The 25,498-nt window shown below is 42.1% G+C and overlaps 1 protein-coding gene across 4 annotated transcripts in view; it reads left to right on the top strand.

The window, feature by feature from the left end:
- Positions 1 to 22,257, top strand: part of fnbp1l (formin binding protein 1-like) — a gene marked incomplete at its 3' end in the record, with an annotated part of 35,220 nt that extends 12,963 nt beyond the window's left edge. The window contains exons 2-17 of one of the 4 annotated variants that reach the window (XM_079221269.1): positions 9,625 to 9,740; positions 11,062 to 11,112; positions 11,877 to 12,024; positions 12,913 to 12,975; positions 14,069 to 14,173; positions 14,950 to 15,078; positions 15,346 to 15,492; positions 15,734 to 15,973; positions 17,273 to 17,452; positions 18,602 to 18,616; positions 19,466 to 19,575; positions 19,718 to 19,850; positions 19,977 to 20,071; positions 21,051 to 21,226; positions 21,985 to 22,022; positions 22,117 to 22,257. In XM_079221269.1, coding sequence (XP_079077395.1) covers positions 9,625 to 9,740; positions 11,062 to 11,112; positions 11,877 to 12,024; positions 12,913 to 12,975; positions 14,069 to 14,173; positions 14,950 to 15,078; positions 15,346 to 15,492; positions 15,734 to 15,973; positions 17,273 to 17,452; positions 18,602 to 18,616; positions 19,466 to 19,575; positions 19,718 to 19,850; positions 19,977 to 20,071; positions 21,051 to 21,226; positions 21,985 to 22,022; positions 22,117 to 22,257 — 1,887 coding nt within the window. Of the gene's footprint in view, positions 1 to 9,624; positions 9,741 to 11,061; positions 11,113 to 11,876; positions 12,025 to 12,912; positions 12,976 to 14,068; positions 14,174 to 14,949; positions 15,079 to 15,345; positions 15,493 to 15,733; positions 15,974 to 17,272; positions 17,468 to 18,601; positions 18,617 to 19,465; positions 19,576 to 19,717; positions 19,851 to 19,976; positions 20,072 to 21,050; positions 21,227 to 21,984; positions 22,023 to 22,116 lie in introns of all 4 variants that reach the window. The other 3 variants (XM_079221268.1, XM_079221267.1, XM_079221270.1) reach the window with 3 other exon arrangements.
- Positions 22,258 to 25,498: the final 3,241 nt, after the last annotated feature.

Below are 25,498 nucleotides of genomic sequence, written 5' to 3'. Positions count from 1 at the left end.
CTCTGTTTCAACAGAACATACAACACGGGATTAGCAGCGTTTATATAGAATAAATAAATACAAATAAGGGGTTATTCATTAAGTTATTAATTAATTGAAACAAATATTTTCTCAATCAACTGTTTGATCTATAAAATGTCAGAAAATAGTGGAAACATTTATATTTCCCCATAGCTCAATATAATTACTTCCAATTGCATCGTGCTATCTTCAAAGATTTTTTATTTACCGTCAAAGACAAGATACATAAAAGAAAAGCATTTCTTGCGTCTGAGAAGCTGAAACCAAGGAATTTTATGTTCATTTTTATAATATTGATCGATCAACCTAATAGTATTAATGTTTAGTCACTTAACTAATTAATTAATCAACTGATTGTTTCGGCTCTAGCTAATTCTGTATCGTGATTTCTAGACTTGATATTGTTTCCTGCTTCATTTAAACATGAGGAGACAACAGTCGGACGCTTCATCCGTTACTCTAACTATGTTTTGTTTACAATATGCTTATTGATAAGTACACATGGTTTCCCCTGTTGACCCGGTGACCTTTTAAGGTTTAGCTCATCTACCATAAACAACGCAGTACTGAAACATTTTGACGGCTTAAAAACTGGGTCAAACTTCAGGCGACTCGCTGCTCTCAGATTTCACTGACTTTCAAATCAAGGTGAGACAACGTTGATTGTCTGGATTATTATATTTCCACTTTGTCCCTTTCGGACAGAGACGGCTCTTTGCATTAGAGTCGGTGGATTTGTTGGTTGGCAGACTGTCGGGAAGGGAGAGACGGACCAAGTAGTGGCCGCTCGTACTAGAACTAATCGGATTTGACGCCTAACCTCACCGTGTCAACAGTTCACATTTCAGCTGACATGAGGAGACGCGTTGTGTTTAAACGGTCATGGAGGAAAAGCACGTGTCTGCAACATGTTTCCGTGTTAAAACATGGGTTGCATCCAGTGCTTGTTTGGACACGACCGTATCTGGATTAGAGTGATTTCTATCTGTTTCTCTTTCTCGCTCGCCTAACCAGTCCATCAGGGTGTGTGTTTGTGAAGCAGAGCAGGACAATAGAGGGCATCGGGTTGCTATGAAACCTGACTTGCTAGCCACAGACAGGAGGTGTGTCCAAGTGTGTGTGTGTGTGTGTGTGTGTGTGTGTGTGTGTGTGTGTGTGTGTGTGTGTGTTTTCAACAGACGGCTAGTAAATACAGAATAGTGGCTTTAACCCAAACCAGTGGTTTTGGGAATGGCTGTCAATGGATTAGGATTGCCTCACCAGTTATTTATGCTGTCTGCAAATCCTTGAGAGACTTAACGTAATATTCGTACATAATTGCCATGATTAAAGGCCTCGATGTCTTTAGCGTTGGTATATGTTGCCTCATGGGCCCGACACGATGCAATCCAACTCAATTTGACCAAATGTGATGTTCGATCGAGTCTTGAATCTTATGATACTGCACGTTAGCATGCATTTATTTTTCAGTTGCAAAAAAAACAAACAGCCCAATAGACGCAGGTTGTACTGGCGGACCAATCAGGAAGTCGGGTTACAAGCCGCTCCTACCTCCGGTGGGTGTCCCCGCTGTAGCGCTGCTGCTAGCACTGCTGCTAGCGCTGCTAGCCCCCCGCTGCTGCTAGCCCCCCGCTGCTGCTAGCCCCCCGCTGCTGCTAGCCCCCCGCTGCTGCTAGCCCCCTGCTGCTGCTGCTACTGGCCACGTCCCCTCTGCCCGATTCGGGTGTCGACACGTGTCTGGTCCCGCTACCTTCGGTGGTTGTCGGGGAGCTAGCGGAGCGCTAGCTGGCTACAGCGGGGAGCTAACGGGGACATTGACTGAAGGTAGTAGCGGCTTGTAACCCGACGTTTACGGTATATGTGTCAAGTGCACTTTACAGGCAACTTTTCTTATTCATTACCAATTACCAATATTTTTTTAAGTACACTTATGTATTTCCTAATCATTTGAATTGGGTCTTTCACTATATATGACCATAATATAGGAAAAGGATAACCTTTAGGACCTTTAGACTGAATTTAACTTTGCTCGTTCTACAAAAAAAGCTCTCGCATGTTTTTTTTAAATAAGTCTGTCCAGCGAAAAGCTCACACCTCATTGGGAATGTCACAGTTTCCAGCACCATGCCCACACTTTCATGTATTTATGTATTCTTTAATCAACTTCCTTGCTGGCACAACATGTTAGAAAAGCAAAAAGATTTGTATTGACTAAATCTCACACATAAAACCGGTATAGAGCAGGTGAATGACTGAGGAGAACGGGTGGATTGAAGCTGAGGCAAAATTAATGGTCATTATTAAGCATTGTTGTCTTACATTATGAAGCACATTGGCTTAAATATGAATACAATGCTGATATTGTTTGTATGAAAGAAAGACATAGTGTGTGCATGTCTCTGCTGCAGCAACAGAGTGTTTATTGTGGGAAGAGATCAGGTGATGGAGTCAGTGTCATCCATGTTTATTATCAACACGTCTCTCTCTCTCTATCAGTGTATGGGTAAAGCAATGCCACTAGGCAACGTTCGCTGGATGACTTGCGGGGATAATAGGCCCACTGTAGTGCTTATTTAGTGGAACAGGGTTCCCCTGTGGCGGCGCCGGGTTAACGTTAGACTGACCCGTCTCTGACTCGGGACACAGACGCCTCCTGATGGGTTTTGTCTGTGTCCATTCAAAGCGACAGCAAATGGAACCGCAGCCAGAAATAAGTTTGTGGAAACTTGTTTCACAATTAGTTTAAACGGTGACCAGTCAAAGAAAAAAGCTGAGATGGTTTTCCTTCTCAGTTATTGGTTTTCGTCACAATGTCCTAAAGCTCAAGGTCGTGTCTTCAAATTTTGTTTGACCAACAGACCGAAACCCAAAGGCATTCAGTTTTCAGTCATTATAAAGTCAGACAAAAGAGACACAGCCTGAAATTTAAGAACCTGGAAGTAGAACATGTTTTCCTTTTTTGCTCTCCTAGTAACCATGAATCAGTTACTGTGCTATTAAGCTGTTGCATAACAATCAACTAATAATGAACTAATGAATTAGTTCCTTTGTAAAGATGCAGACCAGAAGACGGACCTCCTCCTCTGTTTCTGGCATGTTCCTTTCTCTTTCAGCCCGGTCACAAAAGGGAAAACATGGAGCGGACCGCTGTTGACATTTTCAGCCAACATCTAGTTTCAGTGTTGAGAAGTCTGTGTTTAAGGTATTTATTAGCAGTTGCGATGCTTTTTCCTTCTGCGCTCCTTTTGGGTTTGAGGAAAGCGCTGGTATTTCTCAACGACCCCCCCCCTTCCCCCCCGGGTTGTGTTTGCTTGCACACAGTGAGCACGGGTTCCTGCCCCATCGCCTCCTGGGCGCTTCACTCGTCCAGCCACTTGAGAAACTGAAAGCACTCGTTCCAGAGAGGTTTCAGGGATACAAGACCTTCAGCGCTGATCGAGTTTCTTGGCTTCGGCAGTCGTCCCGGTGCAAAACAAATCTGACCGTGACCTGGATTTTGTCTTTAACAATCTGCACAGCTGTTAGCGAGGTGTAAATCAGTGCACTCTGTTTGGGATAATCCTCCATCTCAACGATACACAGACTGGGATCAACAAAAGCTCCTGCAAGCGCTTACATAAGAGGAAGAAACACCCATTTATTCACCTCAGCTGAGCCGTCTGAACTGATGTAAACAAGTGTCTGGACAATGGCTGCTTCAGCTCACAGGAAAACCCATTTGACTCCATCGGTGTGCTTTTGGATGCACATAGATCCAAACGGAGTCACCGAGTGTCTGCAGGAGTGAAGTGTCGCTGACTGGGATCCAGGAGACTCGCTCTCTGAATTATTTTAATAACGACAATTTAAGAAGTATGAATCACAAATTCCCTCTCCGCCTTGTACGGACGTATTGTGTGCGTGTGTTCGTGTGCAGATGAAATAGTGTCAACGGCTCTTTTCAAACTGAAGTCATTAAAATACCAACAGCTACAAAGATGGGTCATGTTGAGTGCCAGTTGGCAACGTTTGATAGTTATAGAATAGGCTGTCAGCACTTTTCAAAGCAACATGAGACCATTAACAAAGCTTCTAATAAATGAAATTTATTTGGATTGTAGGTAGAGCGACATAATTAATCCACATTTTTTATTGAAATCGTAATAAAACCCACTGGAATCTTCAAACCGCAGGAGGCGATTGTGAAAGGTAAATCTTTTTTAGTATACATTTTTGTGCTGCTGATATGTCATGGCCTACACATCATATTCTACAGACTTGTTTGTTACAGATACCCGCAGAAATCGTACCATAATAATTTGATTTAGTCTTTCTTTGAAAATAAGAAGTGAGAATTATTTTCCAAGATTGTTCAGCCCTAATTGCAGGTTCAACATAACCAAATCAAAACATTGTGAAAGATGAGTTATTTATCTTGTTTAACACATTGTACAGCAGCATTTTTTACCCATGGTGCAAATGGTCAGTTTTGTGAAACTGTCATAAACCTTTTTGGTGGTCAAATCCACTGCGAGCGCAACGCTTCCTCCTGGTGCTTTTCACAGCAAAAGCCTTCCAGCTAATAAAACGCTTCATGGCTTTTATTGTGAACTAGCCACATGAAGTGTAGAGGGAGGTCTGAAGCTTTATTTGTACATTTAAACTGCTGCTTTGTCAGGGAACTGAAGGAAGAGGAAGAGGAAGAGCTGCCAGTGCAGTTCAAACGTTCATCAAACCTCCAACACACAGAGTTGAGCTACTAGATAGAAAGAGGGAAGACTTGTGTCTACTTGCTCAACACTGTTGAAGCGTTCTGGGCAGCGATCAAAATCCAGAAACCTTCAGGCTAAAACCAGAGTCTGTAAAGCCGGTCAAGCGGGCGGTTCCTGCAGAGCAGAGAGGGCCGGAGCTCCTGTCTGTTTGCCCTTAGATGGAAATTTGAGACTTTTCACCACAACAACCTTTTTAGCAACAAATCCAAGTCTATTCAAATCCAGATGATCTCAGCAATGAAACAGCAAAGCATGCGCGTGTGTGTCTGTATTATTATTATTATTATTATTATTATTATTATTATTATTATTATATATTTATTTTTACAAAACTCAGACCTCCAGCATAGGTACGAGTCTGCACACTAAATATATATATATATATATATATATATATATACATATATATATATATATATATATATGTATATATATATATATATATATATATATATATATATATATATGTATGTATATATATATATGTATGTATATATATATATGTATGTATGTATATATATATATGTATGTATATATATATATGTATGTATGTATATATATGTATGTATATATATGTATGTATATATATATATATATATATATATATATATATATATATATATATATATATATATATGTATATATGTATATGTATGTATGTATGTATGTATGTATATATATTCCGAACGTAAAGCTCACTCGAAATGCTAACTTCTACTCACAGATCTATTGGATCCAGATCCAACATTTAATGTTATTATACTTGTTATGTAATGCAGTGCATATGATTATAGTTTAATAGTGCGGTTAATGGACAATGAAAAAAAAAAAATATATATATACAGTATGTACAGCAAGATTATTTCTTGCCGTATGCAACGTTTTTTATTAAAATCCTTAACAATTTCTTAATTAATTTGGCTGTTTATTCTTATCACCGACCTCCCCTTAATATCAGCGAACTTGATCAAAACATATCAACTGCATTTGCTTGAAATTCCTGTTTTGCATCTACTGTATGTAGGCAGTGTCTACTAATAACACGAAAAATAACATTCACAGTTTGAGTTTATAGTTTGTGATCAATTCAAATCCAGTTACTTAAAGGTTGTGATACTTTAGGTTTGTTATTTAATCAAATGTTCGTGTTATACAGACGTAGACCAAAAATAATGTTTATCACACACAGATGCCGGCCCGTTCTCCTGTCCAATTTTCTTCCTACTTTCCTCTTGTTTTCCTTACCTCCCCCTTTAAATGCCTCTCCGCCCCTCCCTCGCTCCCCAGCTCATTCCTGGAATGCTCTTCTTTTTTTTGGGGGGGGGATTGTTTTCGAGGAAGAGGATCACACATAGACACAGTAAATGTAAACACACACACACACACACACACACACACACAGTTCAGACGGAGCCCGGGGGTCGTCAGTGATGCCAGTGTTTCAGACAAGTTGACATTTCCCACCCGTCTCTGCCGCTGTGTGTGTGAGAGAGAGTCTGGGTGTGTGTGTGTGTGTGTGTGTGTGTGTGTGTGTGTGTGTGTGTGTGTGTGTGTGTTTGTCTGCTCTGGAATGCCACAGTGTGTAATTAGTCTTTTGTCCTAGCAGCATTTTCTATGCTAATTAACCTGCCTTCTCCCATGGAACGCACACAGGCCGCCTGCCTCTCTGATTGGCTGGGCACGGCCCGTCTAGCCTCCTGATTGGTTAATCGGGGTGTACATGCATTGTGTGGGATCTACACACAAGGGGCTTCTTGAGCTCTCCTTGTCTGGAAGCTAAATGACTAATTTATTCTCCCACCCTGAGATCGAAGCTCATTAAAGCAGAGCAGGAGCTTTGTCGGTGAGAAACTAAGCAGAAGTAGAACCGTGACCCATTTTTGTTTGCGATTTAATCTGGGAAGGAAACAAAAATGATTGTCCACCAATCATCGTGGCATGTGTCCAATTAGGCATAAGCACCAGTGTAATTATGACTTTAAAGCCCAGCTGATACTCGGCTGCTGCTCTTAACTCAAACTATTTTTGGCATGGAGTCCTTAAACGTATTTATTTATATAGTCCAAGATATAAGACATCGTACAGTGACATCACTCTAGCTCTCCAGCCAAAGTGGTCACCGCGAAAAACATTTCAGTTGATAAATCAATATGCACTATACAATTTAAATTAATTGCGGTGTTTCCGTGACTTGGAGGACTTGAAATACTTTAATGTAAATAACAAGAAACCTTTTTTTCAGCCGCCACTTATTTGTCTATGTGATCTGAAGTCAGGAATGTTAAGGTTAAAGCTTTTTGTTAAGTAAATACTGCCTCCGTTTGGAATGAATGACTACAAAAATTATGTACATGTCAATCTACATGAAGTAAAAAAGAATATTTGTTTATCTTGCAAAAACTAGAATTACAAAAATATTATTATGTTCTGCCAAAAGTTACATTTGGGACCAAGACTAGGCCACATGAGGTGTTGAGGAGGAAACCAAATAACCGGAGCAATGCGATAGTAATTGATTGGACCATGAGCACGTCGGCACCTGCTGGTCTTTTCGATGACATACCAGAGTGAAACAAGACGGCGGTGGATCCGTTCCTGTGCAGCGCAGGTGCAGCAGCTGCTGGGTAGCTGAGTGCAGCCCAGCTTGTAAACCCCAGATTCAGCCGGCAGAGCGGAAACCATCCTCCTCATTTTCATCGCCCTACTTCTTCTCCCATCCTGCCGAAAGACCCGGAGAACAAAGATGTCGTCATCTCCCCGGTGAGCCGGTCTGCGCTCAGCCTGCCACAAACTACAGGATGAGCTCATCTCCCATTACTTATTCATGGACCCGTCACACGGGCTGACGCAACCACACACACACACACACAGCGGCTAAAAGGAGGCGGCCAGGCTGTCACAAGCCTGGCCGGTGTTTAGCAGAGGCAACCGGACGGGCAGACCATAAACGACGTAGCAGAAAACGGGCATCCTGCCATGTTTCAGGGCAACATCCGGCTTTCCTTTGTCCCCGTTTCACATCGCGGCTGCACTACGGATACATCTTAAAAAGATAGGCTTGAAATTGGCATTTGTTTGCACCACTCTGCATCTTTTTCAACTTCTTTCTGGCTGATGAAAGCTGGCATTCGGCCTCGCAGAGACCAGTGGGTGCCGTTTACGCCGCCAGTCCATGTTTCAGCCCGTCACTGGTCTGTTTGAACATGCTGGGCTCCTTTTGTTGGTTATTTTGGTCATTTCTTTTGGTCTGATGTCTTGTTTTTGACTGCAGACGCTCTCTTGTTTAGTCGATTGTTCTCCTCCAGGTCCCAGTGGAAATAAGACCCCGAGTTACAAGCATCAATGAATCCCTTCGGGTGGACCTCAATGCACAAACACAGGGAAATATCAGACGGATAATCAAAATGAATTGCAAATGTGTTTCACATCATTTATTATGACATTGAGCTCTTAGAGGAAATTTCTCGTTGGAAGAAGAAGGCTGTTGTGTTTTATTGCTCACTGCCTCATCAGACTGATGTTTCTGTCCTGGTGATTTGTCTTTTTACAGAATTGACACACAAATGATGGTTTTTGATGCCTTCCACGCTGACGATAGCTGTGGCTCGAGGTTTTATACAGCGGTTTGTCCGTCCGCTCCATTCTCGTGAACACAATATCTCAGAAACACCTTTTTTAAAATGTGTCCACTTGGACTTAGAGATGAGAACTGATTTGATTTAGGTGGAAATTAAGGATTTGATTTGATTTGCCAAAACACATTACTACTCGACCTCTACACACTAAAGCTCAGCATGGCTGCTTGAAAGCCTCCCTGCTGTCTTTTGTAACTGAAGAAGATGATAACTTCACAAACGAGGAGGTCGGCTGTCTCGTATTCCCCTTGGTGACCCCGATCCAGGCCGTGGTGTTGACACACAAACTGGGGATGGCTTATCTCCAATGTTTGATTGCTCTGTGTTAACAAAGACGTTTCTGTATTTGAGTTTCCATGAATCCACTTGTGTACCATATGTGTGTCACAATGCCAACTTTTGATTTAGATTGTAAAAGCTGCAAATGGACACCGTCTTCATGGCTCTCACTGGTCGTGTCCAAATACGCTCGGACATGTAACCACCGATGTTTCACGGCCAGGGAGCACTGAGTTGATGAGCTATGCTTTTGGAAAAGTCAATCACCAAGAAGATTACCAACATATGCACGTATATTGTCGAGTGATTAATTTCAAATCGATTTAAGTCTTGCATTAAAAACAGTTGGAAAAGGGTGGAGATTGGTGTGTGTGTGTGTGTGTGTGTGTGTGAGAGAGAGAGTGATGATTTTCCAGTCGAGCAGAGCCATTGCTGCCAGTCTATCCTGAAGACACACACTGAAACTGCATTGTGATGGGATCTTATGTCACCTGTCCTCACTAGAATAATATTAATCGTTGACATAAGAATTACTTGAAGATAGAGTCTGCTCCCGGCCTCATAATGTATGAGATGTGTGTGTATAATATGTACACAAGGCAGAAATGAAACGCCGCTGAGTCATTGTCAGGAGGACATGCTTCATTTAATTTGTTTGAATAATAACAGGCTTACATTCAGACAGACTCCTGAGTCATGTGACCCTGAATGTTAACCTCTCGTCGGAAAGATAGTTTTCCATTTGACTTCTTACTCATTCGTTTCCTTTCTCTGCTGAATCCTTTCAAATGTGTAGTTCATGTGCACAATGAGTTTTAAAAAGTGTTCTGTCAATCCAGAGGCATTAATCACAATTAACTTAACTTTCTCTGTCTCTCATCTTTCCACCCCGTCCTCTTCCTCTGCCCTCCATGTTATTCCCTCTCTCTCTTCTTCAGGACCAGTTTGATAACCTGGACAAACACACTCAATGGGGGATCGACTTCCTTGAGCGCTTTGCAAAGTTCGTCAAGGAGAGACTGGACATCGAGCAAAACTACGCCAAGCAGCTACGGTACACACACACACACACACACTCATTCATACATACATGCTCACACACACACACAGCCAGGCTTTCATAGCAGCTCTGAAGACACTCAATCTTCTTTTTCTTCCTCCGTCAAAAACAGGAAGCTTTTTGGACACAAGGATGTCTGGATGAAGCTTCTCTTTCCTTAATCCGAGTCATGTCACAGCGACTATCTCCCAGTCCTGAGTCCTGAACTGATATTTAATTTTCCTGCATAATACATCAGACATTTAAGTACATTCAGTTAATTAACCAATGAGAGAATAGCTCTGCATTAACACAGGCCTTCTTTAAATAAATCATATTTATCTTTTCATACAGTGACTGAAAGACTGATCCCAGGATGAGACTTAACAATATTTGAGGCGATCATACAGTCAGACATGCTTGACATGGCAGACTACATGTGACATGCTCTTCATCCCAAACACAGCTTTGGTTGCCTTACTTTACAGAACACAGTGCTGCTCCTTTTTGCTTCAGGCATCTGTTTTTTTTTTGGGGGGGGCGGCCTGTCTTCATCTCAAGCATGCACATATTACTAAAGTTCAAACGCATGCTGGTCAGTGTCTGCACTTGGTAGTGCAACGCATTGAACATGTTGAAATGAAGGCAATCACGTTGTGAGTAAATATTTCATTTACTGGTTTTAAATCCCAACGTTGCAACACAATAACGCTCATTAAAAACCAGTAGAGTCCCAGTGGTTGATTTCAAAGAGGGGAAATCCCATTAGAATAAGTAAAACACACAAACACACACACACACACACACACACACACACACACACACACACTGTTCTGCTTCTGCAGGTCTGAAGAATGATCAAAGATGGAACTGTGTGTTGATGTTTTTACAGTACATGCAGTTCAGACAAGGAATTCGGCAGGAAGGCTCCTTTTTTGTTGTTGAAAACTCCCACACACACACACACACACACACACACACACACACACACACACACACACACACACACACACACACACACACACACACACACACACGTACACAAGCCTTTGCTCTCTAGTTAAATCATTAACTCGCTGCTGTACTGTAGTCTGTATTGTCAGAGCCTGAGGGAACGGACAGGCAGAAGCTTTGATGTTTAAATCTTTGATTCATCTTTAATAAAACACTGAGACTGTGTGTGTGTGTGTGTGTGTGTGTGTGTGTGTGTGTGTGTGTGTGTGTGTGTGTGTGTGTGTGTGTGTGTGTGTGTGTGTGTGTGTGTATGCCTGAGTGCCAGGCTTAAAATATCAGACAGTATTTTAACCTCTGAGTCTGCTTCTCTCTCTCCTATCAGGAACTTGGTGAAGAAATACTGTCCAAAGCGCTCTAAAGATGAGGAGCCCAGGTGAGTCAAATAGGATGATTCTTTCTATTTTCCAGTCGTTCTGCTTTTATCTACTTTGTGGAAGTGCTTTCAGTTCATTTGGTCTGACTGCAAATTCACAAACGCTTGAATTAGTCATTTGACACCAGAGCTTTACACAATAAAAATGGGTCCGCCCTCTCACCTTCATCCTCACTGAAGCAGGTGTGCCACGTGACTGACAACCAACTCTTTCACACTTTATGCATTGCGCAAAAAATGTTTTGCACACTCAAATGTTTCCCATAAGTACAAAAACAGTATTCAGGGTGTTTTCTGACCACATTACAACAACATTGTGAAGATATCTTGTGAGCCACGGGAAGTAAAAATGACTGAAATTGCATTTCAGTGAATGGAATGAATCCCTGTTTGTCACTATCATCACTGATTCTACGCATAAATGTAAGGTCCATGCAAATGTTTACTCTTTTCTGAGTCATATTTCTAGGGAAAGAAAGTAGGGAAAGAAGTTGAAAAGTCATTTTAGCAAAAGAACATGTTAAATTGGAAGATTTGCACTTAAAATAATGCAGGACATTCATGCAATAATGTAAGATGTCGCATGCACTACACATCAATAATCCACACATTACACTTAGATATTAGTGCATCAGTTCGGCTGCTGTTGAATCTCTTGATGAACTCTGTATGACTCTGTATGCTCGTGGGAGCCGGCCAGAAAGTAGGCGTGCTTGCGGCGCCCCTCGATTAATCACATGTTCACATGCGTGTCCGTGTTGCAGGTTCACTTCCTGTCTGTCCTTCTACGCCGTACTGAACGAGCTCAACGACTATGCCGGCCAGAGGGAGGTGGTGGCGGAGGAGATGGCCCACAAGGTGTACGGAGAGCTGATGAGGTACAGCCAAGACATCAAAGCTGAGAGGAAGCACGTGAGTACACGGCCCGGGTTTCATACCCCACTGCCCTCTGGGTAATGTCGAATACGAGCGACGCAGCTCACAGTGCGTCCATTGATAATTCAGACCGACGTTCTGGGAAACGCTGTTGCTTCCTGTCATGAAGCGGATGTTGCCGTTTGGCCTTTGTATCCTGTGTGTCGCCTCGTGAGCCTTTATTTTCAGTTTGGCTTCACTCAAGAGGATAAATATTGTTGGATGAGATGTCAACCATCTGTTTTTTTACTTCCACCATCTGCTGATGCCATGAGCTGACCGTCTGAGATCAATGTGCTTTAGAAGAACAGCGCCCTCTGCTTGTCGAGCATCAAATATCACGCTATAAGGCTCAATGTACAAGCTGTTGTTTACAGGCAGTTTGTCATAATGATGTCTTAAAAATATAAAGACAGGGATTTTTGTTTGTATTTTAACATTGGATAAAATAGAGGTATCAAAGCACAAATTTTAAGCATACAGGTTAATTCTTGACCTTGGAAATGGGATATGATCAAAACAGACCCAACTGAAGGTCTACTTACCAGCTTTTTTTTTTTTTTTTAGCTCTGTAAAAAGCAATTAAGTACAAAACTTTCATAATGATTTAATGAGTAACTAGTTTTCAGTGCAGTTAAGTCTAAATTTGTCATTTTACTGCTTTAGTCACTAGACTCTTAAATCTGTGTCTGTGGCCTCAGCACTTCTCTTTCCAGTGGATTGTTATTGTGTCATTGTAAAAAAAAATCCAGTCATATTGTGTACGTGTAAATGAATGTTTTTATATACACTATTTATGTGTGTTTTTCTGTGTAAATGTCATTTGTTTGTTTGTGTGTGTGTGTCTCTCTGTGTGTGTGTGTGTGTGTGTGTGTATATGAGCAGCATCTACAGGAGGGCAGGAAGGCCCAGCAGCATTTGGATCATTGCTGGAAACAGATGGACAATGTAAGTGAGGAGGAAGAGGAGAAAGAAGAGGAGGCATGGAGAAAAAAAAATGTTTAGATATGTGTAGATGTTTTTTTTTTGGGACAGCCAGCTGTACTTGTCTCCTACTTGTTTGCACAAAGAATGCATGAAATGCTAACAAAGGTAACTTTAGGACAAATGAGGCTCCACCCCCTAATTCCACTCATGCTATTATTTCACAAAGAGACAAATGACATTTCTCACATTTTAGATATGCTTTTATATCACAATTGTGTTTTCTGCCCCTCTGTACTGTTATTAATACAGTGAGTTTAGTACGAGAATGGACCGTTTCTTCTTTCTTGGCCAATTTCCCAGTCAGTGGGGACCAAAGACGACACACACACACACACACACACACACACACACACACACACACACACACACACACACACACACACACACACACACACACACACACACACACACACACACACACACACACACACACACACACACACACACACACACACACACAGAGCCTCTCCCAAATCAATACCAAGCCAACATGCCACATGTTGCCCTCTACAATCTTCTATTTGGTTCCTAAAATCCTCCACAGAGAGATTCCGTTTGTTCACTCCTGAGGTCACATAATTGCATTTTGCTCAGTTATTTTAAAACAATCCGCTCATTAGACCACAAACATGTCATTAACCGCCGCTGAAAGAGCTGAAAAGCTAATTGCTGCTTGTTTAATTTAAATTGTAATAGTACATGCCCAGTTAAATAGTTTGGCCTGCAGCCCATTAGAATGACTTTGTTCTGGCACATGTGATGGAGAGTGTTTCATTGTGTGGTCTGCATGACTTTAGTAGTGACTACTTGGTGACTGGACTGTAATGTCTCAGCTATTCCCTGTTTTCTTCACTACTAATGTGACCCAGATGGGCTGGCAGGAAGTAAACTATCTCTCTTCCTCATTCATCCCCCTCACTCTCGCCCTCTTTTTTCAAACTCTCATTCACAAGAAAGAGACGGTGCATTATGATGAAGAGGTTACACCGTGTATTCGATACGTTTATTAACATTGTGCCATCTTTCTTTTTCTGTCTTTGTGTCTTTTTTTCAGAGTAAAAGGAAGTTTGAGAGAGAGTGTAAGGAAGCAGAGAAATCCCAGATCAGCTACGATCGGCTAGATAATGACATCAACGCCACCAAGTCAGAGGTGGAGAAGGTAGGAAGTCATTCGTTTGTCCGTGAGCCGGCTTCCCTTTTCTTCTATTGTCAATGAAAAGTATATACTATAGTGATCTATAGTGGGCACGTGACTGGAGTTATTGGATGAGCCGTGGCTAAATCAAACACAGCTCTTTCATCTTTTGACCGTAACATTTCAGCAATTAAATATTTTGTTTTCCTTAAAGTCCATAGTGTATAATTGATGCCTATGAAATTATACTCCAGCTCCTTCTTCCCTCCACACTTACCGTATAATTAGACGAGGTGGATTAAGTTGAAGCTTGAAGGAAAATAAACCTTTCCAAACGGAGGTTAAAGAACTGCCCACTAAGTCTTGTTTTTAGATGAGGTACTGTCTAAAAACTGTTCTTAACTGAAGACCATGGAAACTAGACCAGACCTCCGCCAATGCCAAATGCACGATTTCGCAATGTTACCAAAAGTGAAAAATGAATATATGTATTCGCCTTGTGATTGGGATATGATCCAAAATTGAACGGGTCCTTCCGTGGCCCACAATGCACCCTTCCACCAAGTTTCATGAAAATCGGGCCAGCAGTTTGTCCGTGATCCTGCTGACAAATCTCCTCAGTGAAGATGTATTAGAAATGCTAATTTTAATAGTAGGTGTAGGTTTGTAAATCTGTGTTCAGGGTCGTAGAAATCTGTATGTACCGTCGTCCGTGTGTTTCCCTGTTGTGGTTGTTGTCGGGCAAACAAGAGGTTGTTGAGGCTTCAGCTCAAGTTGTCTGTGTTTGTGTCCTCCTTCAGGCCAAAGCCCAGTTTTACCTGCGCACTCACATGGCGGACGAGAGTAAGAACGAGTACGCCGCCCAGCTGCAGAACTTCAACGCAGAGCAGTGGAAGCATTTCAACAACGTCATACCGCACACCTTCAAGGTAAAGGCACACGCTTATAGTCTTGTAGGGATTCCAATTACAGTATTAACACAAAACAACTAAGAACATTCACATTTTACTTCCTGTTTTACCTATTTTTAATGTGTGTAATCAGTCACTAACACACAAACTGTGATGTAGCGTGTCTCATGTAAAGCATTGCTAATAAACTGACTCCCATCAGTGCTGCTTGCTCTGACTGGTTGTTTGCTGGCTGAAGGCTAGCAGAAGTGTCCGTATGAGCCTTCGTTCCTATTCCTGCTCCAGAGTTTGCAGGACATGGACGATCGTCGGACGGTGAAGCTCGGAGAGACGTACCGGAGCTTTGCCGAGGCGGAGCGGAGAGTCATTCCTATCGTCTCCAAATGTCTAGACGGGATGGTCTCTGCTGCCAAAGCTGTCGACATGCGAAGGGTATGTAGTGGAGGACGGATGGAAGAGAGGAAACGCTCACGGCCATCTTCAGAGAATACGCTGTTGCTTAACTTTGGGGAGGGATGGCGCTCTCGCCATCCCTCCCCAAAGTTAAGCAACAGCGTATTCCTTCAGGAAGGTTCTCTGAAGATGGACGTGACCGGAAGAGGAAAAGCTATTTTTATTTGCCTCTCCTCTTTGTCTCCCTCCACTCATCTGTCTCCATCGTCTCCATCTTCAGGATTCAGCCATCGTCGTGGAGTCGTTTAAGTCGGGCTTCGAACCTCCGGGCGACTTCCCCTTTGAGGACTTCAGTCAGAATCTGAGCCGAACCGGATCAGACGGGACAATCAGCAACACGCCCAAAGGAGAGCGGGACCGGGACCGAGACCGGGACGGGGCCCCCGGGACCCGGACCGACCCAAAGCACCCAATGAGCAGGACCAAGAACAAGCTGTGGCTGTTTGGGAAGAAACCTAAGGTACAAGGAATGAAGGCTGCTTGTCGGGTTTTTGGGGTTTTTTAGTTGCATTTTTGTGCCGGACTTGAAAGTCAACACTACAGCGTCGTCATCTTAGACCAACAACATGATGTCATTATGAGAAGAAGAAAGAATGATGAGGAATAACGGTGTGAATCAACCTCGTTCAGATCATGCCTTCATACTAGTGACAATATTTGCCATATTCCACAATTTTTAAGTAACCTTTTTTAAACTGCAGATATGAGACAAACTGGAGAAACAAATATTTGTTTTATATAAACAGCAACCTCTTCTGGAAAGCTATTAACAAACAAACATTAATAAGTTAATGTTTAACTTGTATTTAAGTGCCGATGTCATGTGTTCTCCTTGCTGTGGACAGTAGACTCTTACAGCCGATGTCATCAAAAATCTGCTCTAGACATAGAAGTCACAGCCTTTTTAATTTGAACAATTATGGTTTATGATTCACTGGATAGGAGAGTAATTTGAGAACCGTGTTCACCTCCTCACAGACTCGATGCCAGAGTGAAAGTTCACGCCCCTGCAGCTGAATATCAGGTCACATGCTGACTCGTGTTTTATTGCTCTCTCCGCTCCTCAGTCGTTCCCCTCGTCTCGTCTTGAGTTGAATGTTTTTGTCACCTTTCCAGCGCTCTGAAATGTTTTCTCCGATACACTTCTTGGACCTTGCCCCTCTCCATAAAGCCCATGCTGGTTACTCATTACCTCTGCTGTTGGTTTATGTTGGCGTCGTCAGTATCAGTGTGATGTGTGATGGATCGGTGTGCGTTTGTGTTCATGGGTCAGTTAAGCTTTTCAACCAGTGCGACTTTTAAAAGCCCTTAAAAAAGGTGGCTTAAAGTCTCAAGGTTTTTCTCTGTCACATTAAATATTCATGACGAAATAAGGTAAAATTAAAGTAAAGAAAAAAAAAAAAATATATATATATATATATATATATATATATATATATATATATATATATAATCTAACTTTGTCAGAAAGTATGATGTTCATGTAGGATCCCGTCACACTAAGATGCTGTTTGAGAAAATATGTTTTCAGGGCCTTTAATTCTCAGTGGCTGATTTCCTGTCTGACACACACACACACACACACACACACTGACATACACACACACACACACACACCCAACAAAGAAGAGTCACACACGAGTCATGTTTCTGACTCCTCCATGACTGTAAATGTTCTCCATGTGAACCTGGATGCTTTGATGATGAATAATGTGTCATCCTGACCTCTACGCGTGTTCCTCTCTTCCTCCTCCACCAGTCCCCTTCCTCCCTCCCTCCTCCACCACCTTCCTCCTCCTCATCCTCCTCCCGTCCCCGGTCCACCTCCCACATCTTTCCTCCATCCCGGTTCAGCGCTGACTTAGTGAGCCACTATCTGTCTGAGATAAAGACTACAGTACCCAGAATCCCCCAGAATCTGAGGGTCCTCAGGAGAGGGGTGAGACAGGAAGTAGTGTTCGAGTGTGTTTGATTGACAGGTTGATTTTGGTTTTAGTTTTTTTTATTTCTTCTTCAGGGTGTCTGCAATTTTAAGAAAACAAGTTGATTTTACAATTTTTTTTTTTTTTTTTTAGATATCTGCTTTTCTTTTCTCTTATAGGTCTGATTTGATGAATATTTTTAAAATTTAAAGTCAGTGAAACTTGCAGGCACCACGTTGTGTTTCTCTCCCTCATTTCTTTTCTCTGTCTCTCTCGGGTTGTTTCTCTTTCTCAGCTTCTTCTTCCCTCTTTCCTTTGTGTCTGTGTGCTTCTCTCTCCTTTCCTTCATGAACAGATGTTTGCTTCAGTCACAAGATGGAGGATCCTTGGTGATTGGATGTTCTTTTACGCTCTGGTTGCCGTGTTGTGTGGGACTTTAAAAAGTGTTTCTAACCTCGTTGTGTTGCTCTGCGGTCGTCCACTGATCACTGATCTGTGTGTGTGTGTGTGTGTGTGTGTGTGTGTGTGTGTGTGTGTGTGTGTTGGAGTGCTTCTGCTGACGGCCCGATGTTCTGAAGCAGAACGTTCTGCTTCAGTCTGTTTAACCAACTTGAGAATAACACCTCGCCTCAGTGCTTATTGAGTATCATCACATTTAGAGGGATGTTTTCCAGACAGGAAGAGGATTTTATCAATTTGATATGAACTTATTTAATAGGAATATACCAGAATGCATTTTCTGTTCTCCTAATTTGCCTGAATGAGTGATTGCTCTCATTCTTTATTCACCATTACCTCTTAGTAATTTAATCTGTTGTAATTTGACACCAAAGAGATAAATTAATAAATTCTACCTCCCTGCAAAGGAAAACCTCCCTCGCTGTTGAATCGTTGGTATAAATATTCAACAGTTCATATGCATTACATTAGTATTTAGTGAATATGAACTATTGAAGAATATTCATACTCCTATTCAGCCCCCTAGGGTGTGCAATGGTTAACTTTTGATGATGTCGTGGAGGTTCACCTTCTGACATCACTGGGAACCCGTATCGATGGGACTGGTTTCCATAGTGACCAACTGGCTTGTTGGTCGCTGTGTGACACACTGACAACTAACCAGCATCCGTGTTTGTCTCTTTTTATTATAACGGTTAATGCGTCAGTGGTCAGTCAAGATGGTAAGTGTGTGTGTGTGTGTGTGTGTGTGTGTGTGTGTGTGTATAGAGTAGTTATAAGAAGACCCAGCAGTGTAGGTGCTCATGCATGTATCCTCACCTCCCATAGTGTCTAATATATAAACCCTGTAGTGACGGTAACGTCTCCTTAATGAGTTAAAATAGATGTCCTGCCTTATCAAATATTACACCCACATGCATCCAATAAGAGTTCCTTAGTTTTAGTCCCCTTTTCCCCATTTAATGTCTCCTACGGCACGTTTACCTGGTCAGTACTGACACGGTCCCAGAAGGCAACTGACTTCAGGAGCAAAATAATGGCAATTAGAAAGCCGTAGGGAAGAAAAGAATACAGATTTGACTTGTTTGACAACCTGGAAAAACAAGTATCTGAATATCTTAACCAAGTTATTGGTTGTAAATTAGTTTTCTTCCTCAAAGGGTGTCTGTTTCAACTTCACCGTGTCTTGGGAGGTTTGGTGCGTCAGTCAGTTTTACAAGATTTATATTCTGCAGTGGATTTTCAGCCTTTTGTCAACTATTCTTCATTTAAGTTAACTTTGAGTGCAACAACTCCGTGCTGATTCCGGCTGCTTATCTTCATGTCTTGTTGTGTGTTACGTGTGTTACGTGTGTTACGTGTGTTACATGTGTTACATGTGTTACATGGAGGCCGCTGGGCTCAACAAGGAGGTATAATGACTGTTCTAACACATCAGAGAGACCTAGAGATCAACCTTTATTCCGTCTGTTGTTCCTGGATCATTCCTCCACCTTACTGACTTCATTATGGGTTGGTATGTAGTTTAAGATGTTTATTTATCTATTTAATTTTTATTTTTTTACCACCAGGCCCCATCTCTGGAGGATTTCAGCCACTTGCCCCCCGAGCAGAGGAGGAAGAGGCTGCAGCAGAGGATCGACGAACTCGGGAAGGAGCTTCAGAAAGAGATTGATCAAAGGTTGGGCCTTTTTATTCCAGAAAAATGAATTCCGGGGAAGTAAAGCCAGCGTAGATGTGCTTATGTTGTTCCTCACTTGAACTGCGTATTATCGTCCGTCCATCCCATCGACCCCAGTGCATGTTTGCTCCGTGTCTTTCAGAGATGCCCTGAACAAGATGAAGGACGTGTATGAGAAGAATCCACAGATGGGAGATCCCAGCAGCCTGCAGCCCAAGATATCAGAGACCATATGCAACATGGAGAAGCTGCGGTCGGAGATCCACAAAAACGAGGTAAATAGAGCCAAGATTACCAGACTGTAAAACCCAAGACGGAAGTGGAGGGTAAGAGAAGCAGGGATGCTTAGTAGCGGGTGAAGATGAGCTCCATGTGGATGATGGCGGTGTCTCTGTTGACAGACGTGGTTGTCTGAGGTGGAGGGAAAGCAGAGCTCCAGAGGAGACAGAAGACACAGCGCTGACAACCACCACCACACTCCTCAAGGCAGAGAGAGGTAAACAAAGACACCACACGCAGGTTCAGGGCAAACTGTTCAACATTATGGATTTATGAATGGCAGGCTGAGATTCAGAGTGATCGTTGCTTTCAAAATCAACTAATCCAGTGGTTCAGCCAAGGAATACACAGTGCTGTGGCATCAGTGTCTGATTCAATATAGAATATTTAAAGTTCAGTTCATGAACTTACACTTATATTTTATTGAATATTTATTAATTTACAATTTTTAAAGGATTTAAAATGTATTTAATTTAATCATTTTAAATATATATTTTTGTAATCTCACGTACCCCCATTAGAGAACCACTGAAGCTAATCAATTCAGTAGGCAATATGGACCATGAAGTTATAATTATGAGAGGCTACAAACTATTGTTACAGAGTACTTTTATGAAAACTCTAAATCAGACTCGCTGGCTTTAGAGTTTACCTCGTCTTCTTCTTCTGCGTTTGAGTGTTTGTTTATGGCACCATTGAGTAACTAATTAAAGTAATAATTCTTGATTTTTGGAGTCCTTTGGTACTCATCATAAGGAAAATTGAAGGCAGAGTTACATTTGTTTTCTTCCATTGAAGTTTAATTCAAATGCATTTCTTGTGCACAGCAGATCCGCTGAACATATAAAAAGTATACAATTCGACAAATGCAAGGAATGAAGCTTCCAATAAATAATGTGTTCATAATGTTTAATTAATTATTGAATGTATTACTTGGTTTTGAATGGTCTAATACCTGATTACATCATTATTTAAAGAAGTTATTTTCACATTGACATTGGTTGATTCCACATTGAATGGAGGTCAAAATATACACAACGTATGAAGGTCACCATCTTAATTTTACTCAGGATTTATTTCAGAAAGTTGACCTAAACAAAATGTTCCCGCTAAGATACATTTTTGGTCACGGGACATGAAGAAGGGATGTATCCTAACCATAGATATCAAACACAATGCTTCCTGTTTCCCATCAGCCCCGAGGGCAGTTACACAGACGACACCAGTCAGGAGCATCACGCACCGCCACAGCGCACCAGTCCTCCGAAGCCCGGCCAACCCAACCCCGAGCTGCACGAGTTCGACGACGAGTTCGACGACGACGACCCGCTGCCCGTCATCGGGCACTGCAAAGCGCTCTACTCCTTCGACGGTGAGGACAAGCGTTAGCTTGAAGTCAGCTGTGTAATGAGAGAAAAGCCAGTATGAATTATAACTTCCTACTTTGGCCCTTTGGGTGAGCCTCCAATAATCACTATATAATGGTTGCACTTTATAATAAGTACACACTATTTAGCATCAGTAGAGCATGAGTAAACACTTAATTCATCATTTATAAAGCACTGTTCCAACACTAGTAACTCATTAGTATGCAATTCATAAACACGTGTTGTGTCTATTTCCCTTTTTTGTTAGCTTTGAGGCGCTGCTGGCCTTCAATGTCATTTATAAATAGATAGTCCTCACTTTAGATGAGGTCACACGAAATACTTAACTAACTACTAGTAACGACCTGAATTGATCATGAATTGCAGTATTAAAGCACATGTTAACCATTAGTGCATCATCTATAAGTCCTTAATAATTGGTTTGCAATATATACTTAATTTACAAATGGGGAATCCATCATTTATGAGTAAGTATGAAAACACAATCATGAAACGCACAATGGTCAATCTTATTAATCAAGAATAAAACTGTTTATGAATTACATACTAATGAGTTACTAATGAGTGTTCATGTGGGAGCAATGCTTTATAAATGATGAATTAAGTGTTCTTTACTAATGCTAAATAGTGTCTAGTTATTATGAAGTGCTCCCGATACGATGCTTATGTGCTCCAGCATACAAGCTAAATGGACACACGGTAGTTTGATGTGTGCTTAACGACTCTGTGGTTTGACTCTCAGGTCAGAACGAGGGCACGCTGGTGATGGCGGACGACGAGGTAACGCTCGCTCTGACTTTAACGCAGCAGTTAATCCAGAACCCCACCGCGTTCATTTACATTAAAACAAAACCTGTGTTACCTCCCGCTGCAGGTGCTGTACATCATCGAGGAGGATAAAGGCGACGGCTGGACGCGGGCCAGGAAGCAGGGCGGCGAGGAGGGCTACGTGCCCACGTCCTACGTAGAGATCACCATGGAGAGGAACAGCAAAGGTGCCGTCACCTACATCTGAAGCTAACTCTGTGCTCATCCCGTCTGTCGCCCTCACCATCCTCCCTGCTTCCTCTTCCTCCAAATAACACTACGAAAGGGAACACACACACAAAAGACAGCATCTCAACACCTGCATGGACATTTCATCTGTTTTCTGATTTCCTCCTGTCTCTCTGTCCTGCTGTGCATCCCTCTCACCCTGTAATCATCCGTCCTCTCATCTCTGTGGCACTGATGTTCCAGAGGTGAGTGTCGAAGGTCACAGAGACCATTTGAGTGATTTGTATGTTGTACATGAGGCATTTCTCTCTCTGTGTGTGTGTGTGTGTGTTTTTAAAGATGCTGTTTTGAGCCTCTTGTCAAGGCTATATCACTTCTTATCGATCAAAGTGTTAAAGTTTTATGTAATATACGAGAAACAATTTATTTTTGATTATTTTCTATGTTCCTTTTTTTTTTTAAACTGGAGACATTTAAAACGAACTTTACACTCTTTTGATTCATGTGTCGACAACATGTTCTGATTTTATCTGTGTGTGTGTGTGTGTGTGTGTGTGTGTGTGTGTGTGTGTGTGTGTGTACATTAGTCTTTCTGTGTTACGGTGCCATCACACTAAAGGTTTGTCTGGTTCCAGCTTCCTGTATCGTACCGCTACAGGAGCTCGGCTGGTTTAGTCTTCATGATGTCGCGCGTCCTTTCAGAGCACAGATGGAAGTTTTAAAGGACGAAGCTGCTGTTCTTTATTTTTAATGATTGCCCGTGGCTCTCTGAGCCCATTGCTTCCCACTGCAGACGCACATCACTGCAGAAAACGTCTCTCACGACTCCTGAACTCTTTACTGTAAATTGCAATGCCAAAATATGGAAATAAAACCTTTTAAATGGAATTGATTTTGTAAATATGATCGCAAAATCAATCCAAGTTCACTCAGATGAATTATTAATTCAGATGAGTGTTTTCTCTATAGCTACAAATTAACTTCACCAGCGCAAACTGAATATAAATTAAATTAGAAGACAATTGATAGACAAAGACGTATAAACCACTTCAATCTGTTTGTTTTATGTTTTTGCATTAAGCATAATGTTGTCACATGTTATGTCCTTTGTGTAGACACGAGGTGTGACACGTTTTATTGAATGATTTTAGATGCCTGAGGAGAAAGTTTTCCTTCTTATACACTTTAATTACCTGATGAGCGCTGAAACTCCCACACGGCCAAACACAGATAATACTTCTTAGAGGATCAATTCATTGTTGGTTTTGTTTTTTTATGGTAAACATTAAGAATATTTTCCAGACATTTTGAAGCCTCCAGTTAAGAGATTAAGTAAGGAAGTGTGCAGTGTGAAGGTGGTTTCACTTCAGTTGTAGCAATAATTCTTATAATTGTCTCCGACAAAATCCTGTATTTTATTTGATCCTTCAGTCTTGGTCACTGTGTGAGTCCCTGATTAAAAGCCGCTCTGACCGTGTCCCTGGCGTCCATGATGGTGTGACCTCTCTGCAGGTGTTTCACACACATCGTTACCGCAGCAACACCTTGCAGAACAAACACGGGTCTATTCTGCATTGTATTCGTTACCAGTATCACGTAATCAGTTCTTACAGCAACTGGTTAAATGGGTTTAAAGGGGAGGCTGCCAAGTATACAATGAATTAGATCATTTTTTTCCCGTATTTATCTTTTAACACCTCCTTCGCTTTTGTCTTCCTCCCTGACCTCCTTTTCCTTCTTTCCTTTCCTTCTATCTCCTCATCTCCCTCCTATCTATGTCTTCTCCTCTTCCTCCACTCTTAATTGTTTTCTTTGTTCCCTCCTCTTTTTCTTCACTTTCCCATGAATTTATTCCACTCTGATGGGAAATAAAAAGACTTTCATACCTTTTTTAAAATTGGCAGTCTCCCCAAATGAAAGTTTATTCTGTTAAAACACCAAACTCCTCCTTAAACCTCCCGTGTGTGTGTGTGTGTGTGTGTGTGTGTGTGTGTGTGTGTGTGTGTGTGTGTGTGTGTGTGTGTGTGTGTGTGAGATGACTGCAGCACCTTGTGCGTCTTGTAGTAACTCGCTCTCTCCTCTATGTGACCGCAGGTTCCTGAGGGCTGCAGGGTGGCCGGGCGATTTGATTGGCTGGTGGAGGGCTCACGCTGATTATTGGTGGTGGGGGCGACCCAAGAACGAGAAGAGAGGTAGTGAGGGAGAGAGGTAGAGAGAGAGAGAGAGAGAGAGAGAGAGATATAAGCGGAGGCAGGTCTGCATGTCTGCATGCTCGTATATCCATAACCGGCAAAGCATGTTAATGGAGGAAGAAGGGAGGGTCATGAGTAGAAGAGTAGATGACCTTAAAACCAAAGAAAAGGCGCTAATATAGTTTAAAGAGTGTCGGCCATGAGAGACGTCCCACCCTGACCGGCAAGAGTTTCTAAAGTTTTTCAGCAGTTGGGGGAAACCCTCTGCTCGGCCCTCGGACTGGAAGAGGAAGCTGCTGCCAGACTTTTAGTTCAAATAAAACACAAGCTGCAACTTCCTACTTCCTCGTCTCTTAGGGTCTGAAACGGTGGAACTTCTGTGATGGCTTACACTTGTTTAAAGGCCTTGAGGGGGAAAATCCATTCACATCAAGGGGAAAAGGCTGCTGGTGCTCTCTGTGGGTTCAAACGTTCACGTATGCATCGCCTTGTCGGCAAAATGTCTGCTGTGACCTCACTAATTGGGGCGTGGCTAATAGAACTTTAAGGTTTGAGCTCGCAGAGAGCAGCGGTGACCTCTGTGGAAACGAGTCTCTCGCATGCTCGCCATTTCTCACTCAAATCAATGAGCTCCACAAACCATGAATTAGCCTTTTGACCAGAACGCCTCATCGCAGAAGAAGACGCTGCACCCATCTGCTCGAAGAAGGCCATGAGCCGCGTCCGAAAGCTTTGGAGACGCCAAAGTGAGTGACTTTTGTGATGAGCTGTTTTTCTAGTCAAACGGCTATTTCCAACATCAAGAATGGAGCCCCTCAAATTCAAGATAAAACATTTTAATATCCTCTGAATGATTGGTCCAGCTCCTCACGAGAGGAATTCAGTTGATTTCAAATTCCGACTGTCAGGGTTTGTCACCCTTTTATTTAGGGTCAGTTGTGCTTACATGATTAGCTGCCACTAACGATGTCGTCGTCATCATCATCATCATCATCTGTGCTCTGTTGGTGATGTCTGCCTGCCCGCCTGAGCCACTCTGCTCCTCATGCCTGCCTTCACCTGCATACA

This window comes from Taurulus bubalis (assembly GCF_910589615.1).
Source record: "Taurulus bubalis genome assembly, chromosome: 7".
In the NCBI taxonomy this organism is placed as follows: domain Eukaryota; kingdom Metazoa; phylum Chordata; class Actinopteri; order Perciformes; family Cottidae; genus Taurulus; species Taurulus bubalis.
The sequence above is the reverse complement of the archived record's forward strand: the minus strand, read 5'-3'. Positions and strand labels throughout refer to the sequence as shown.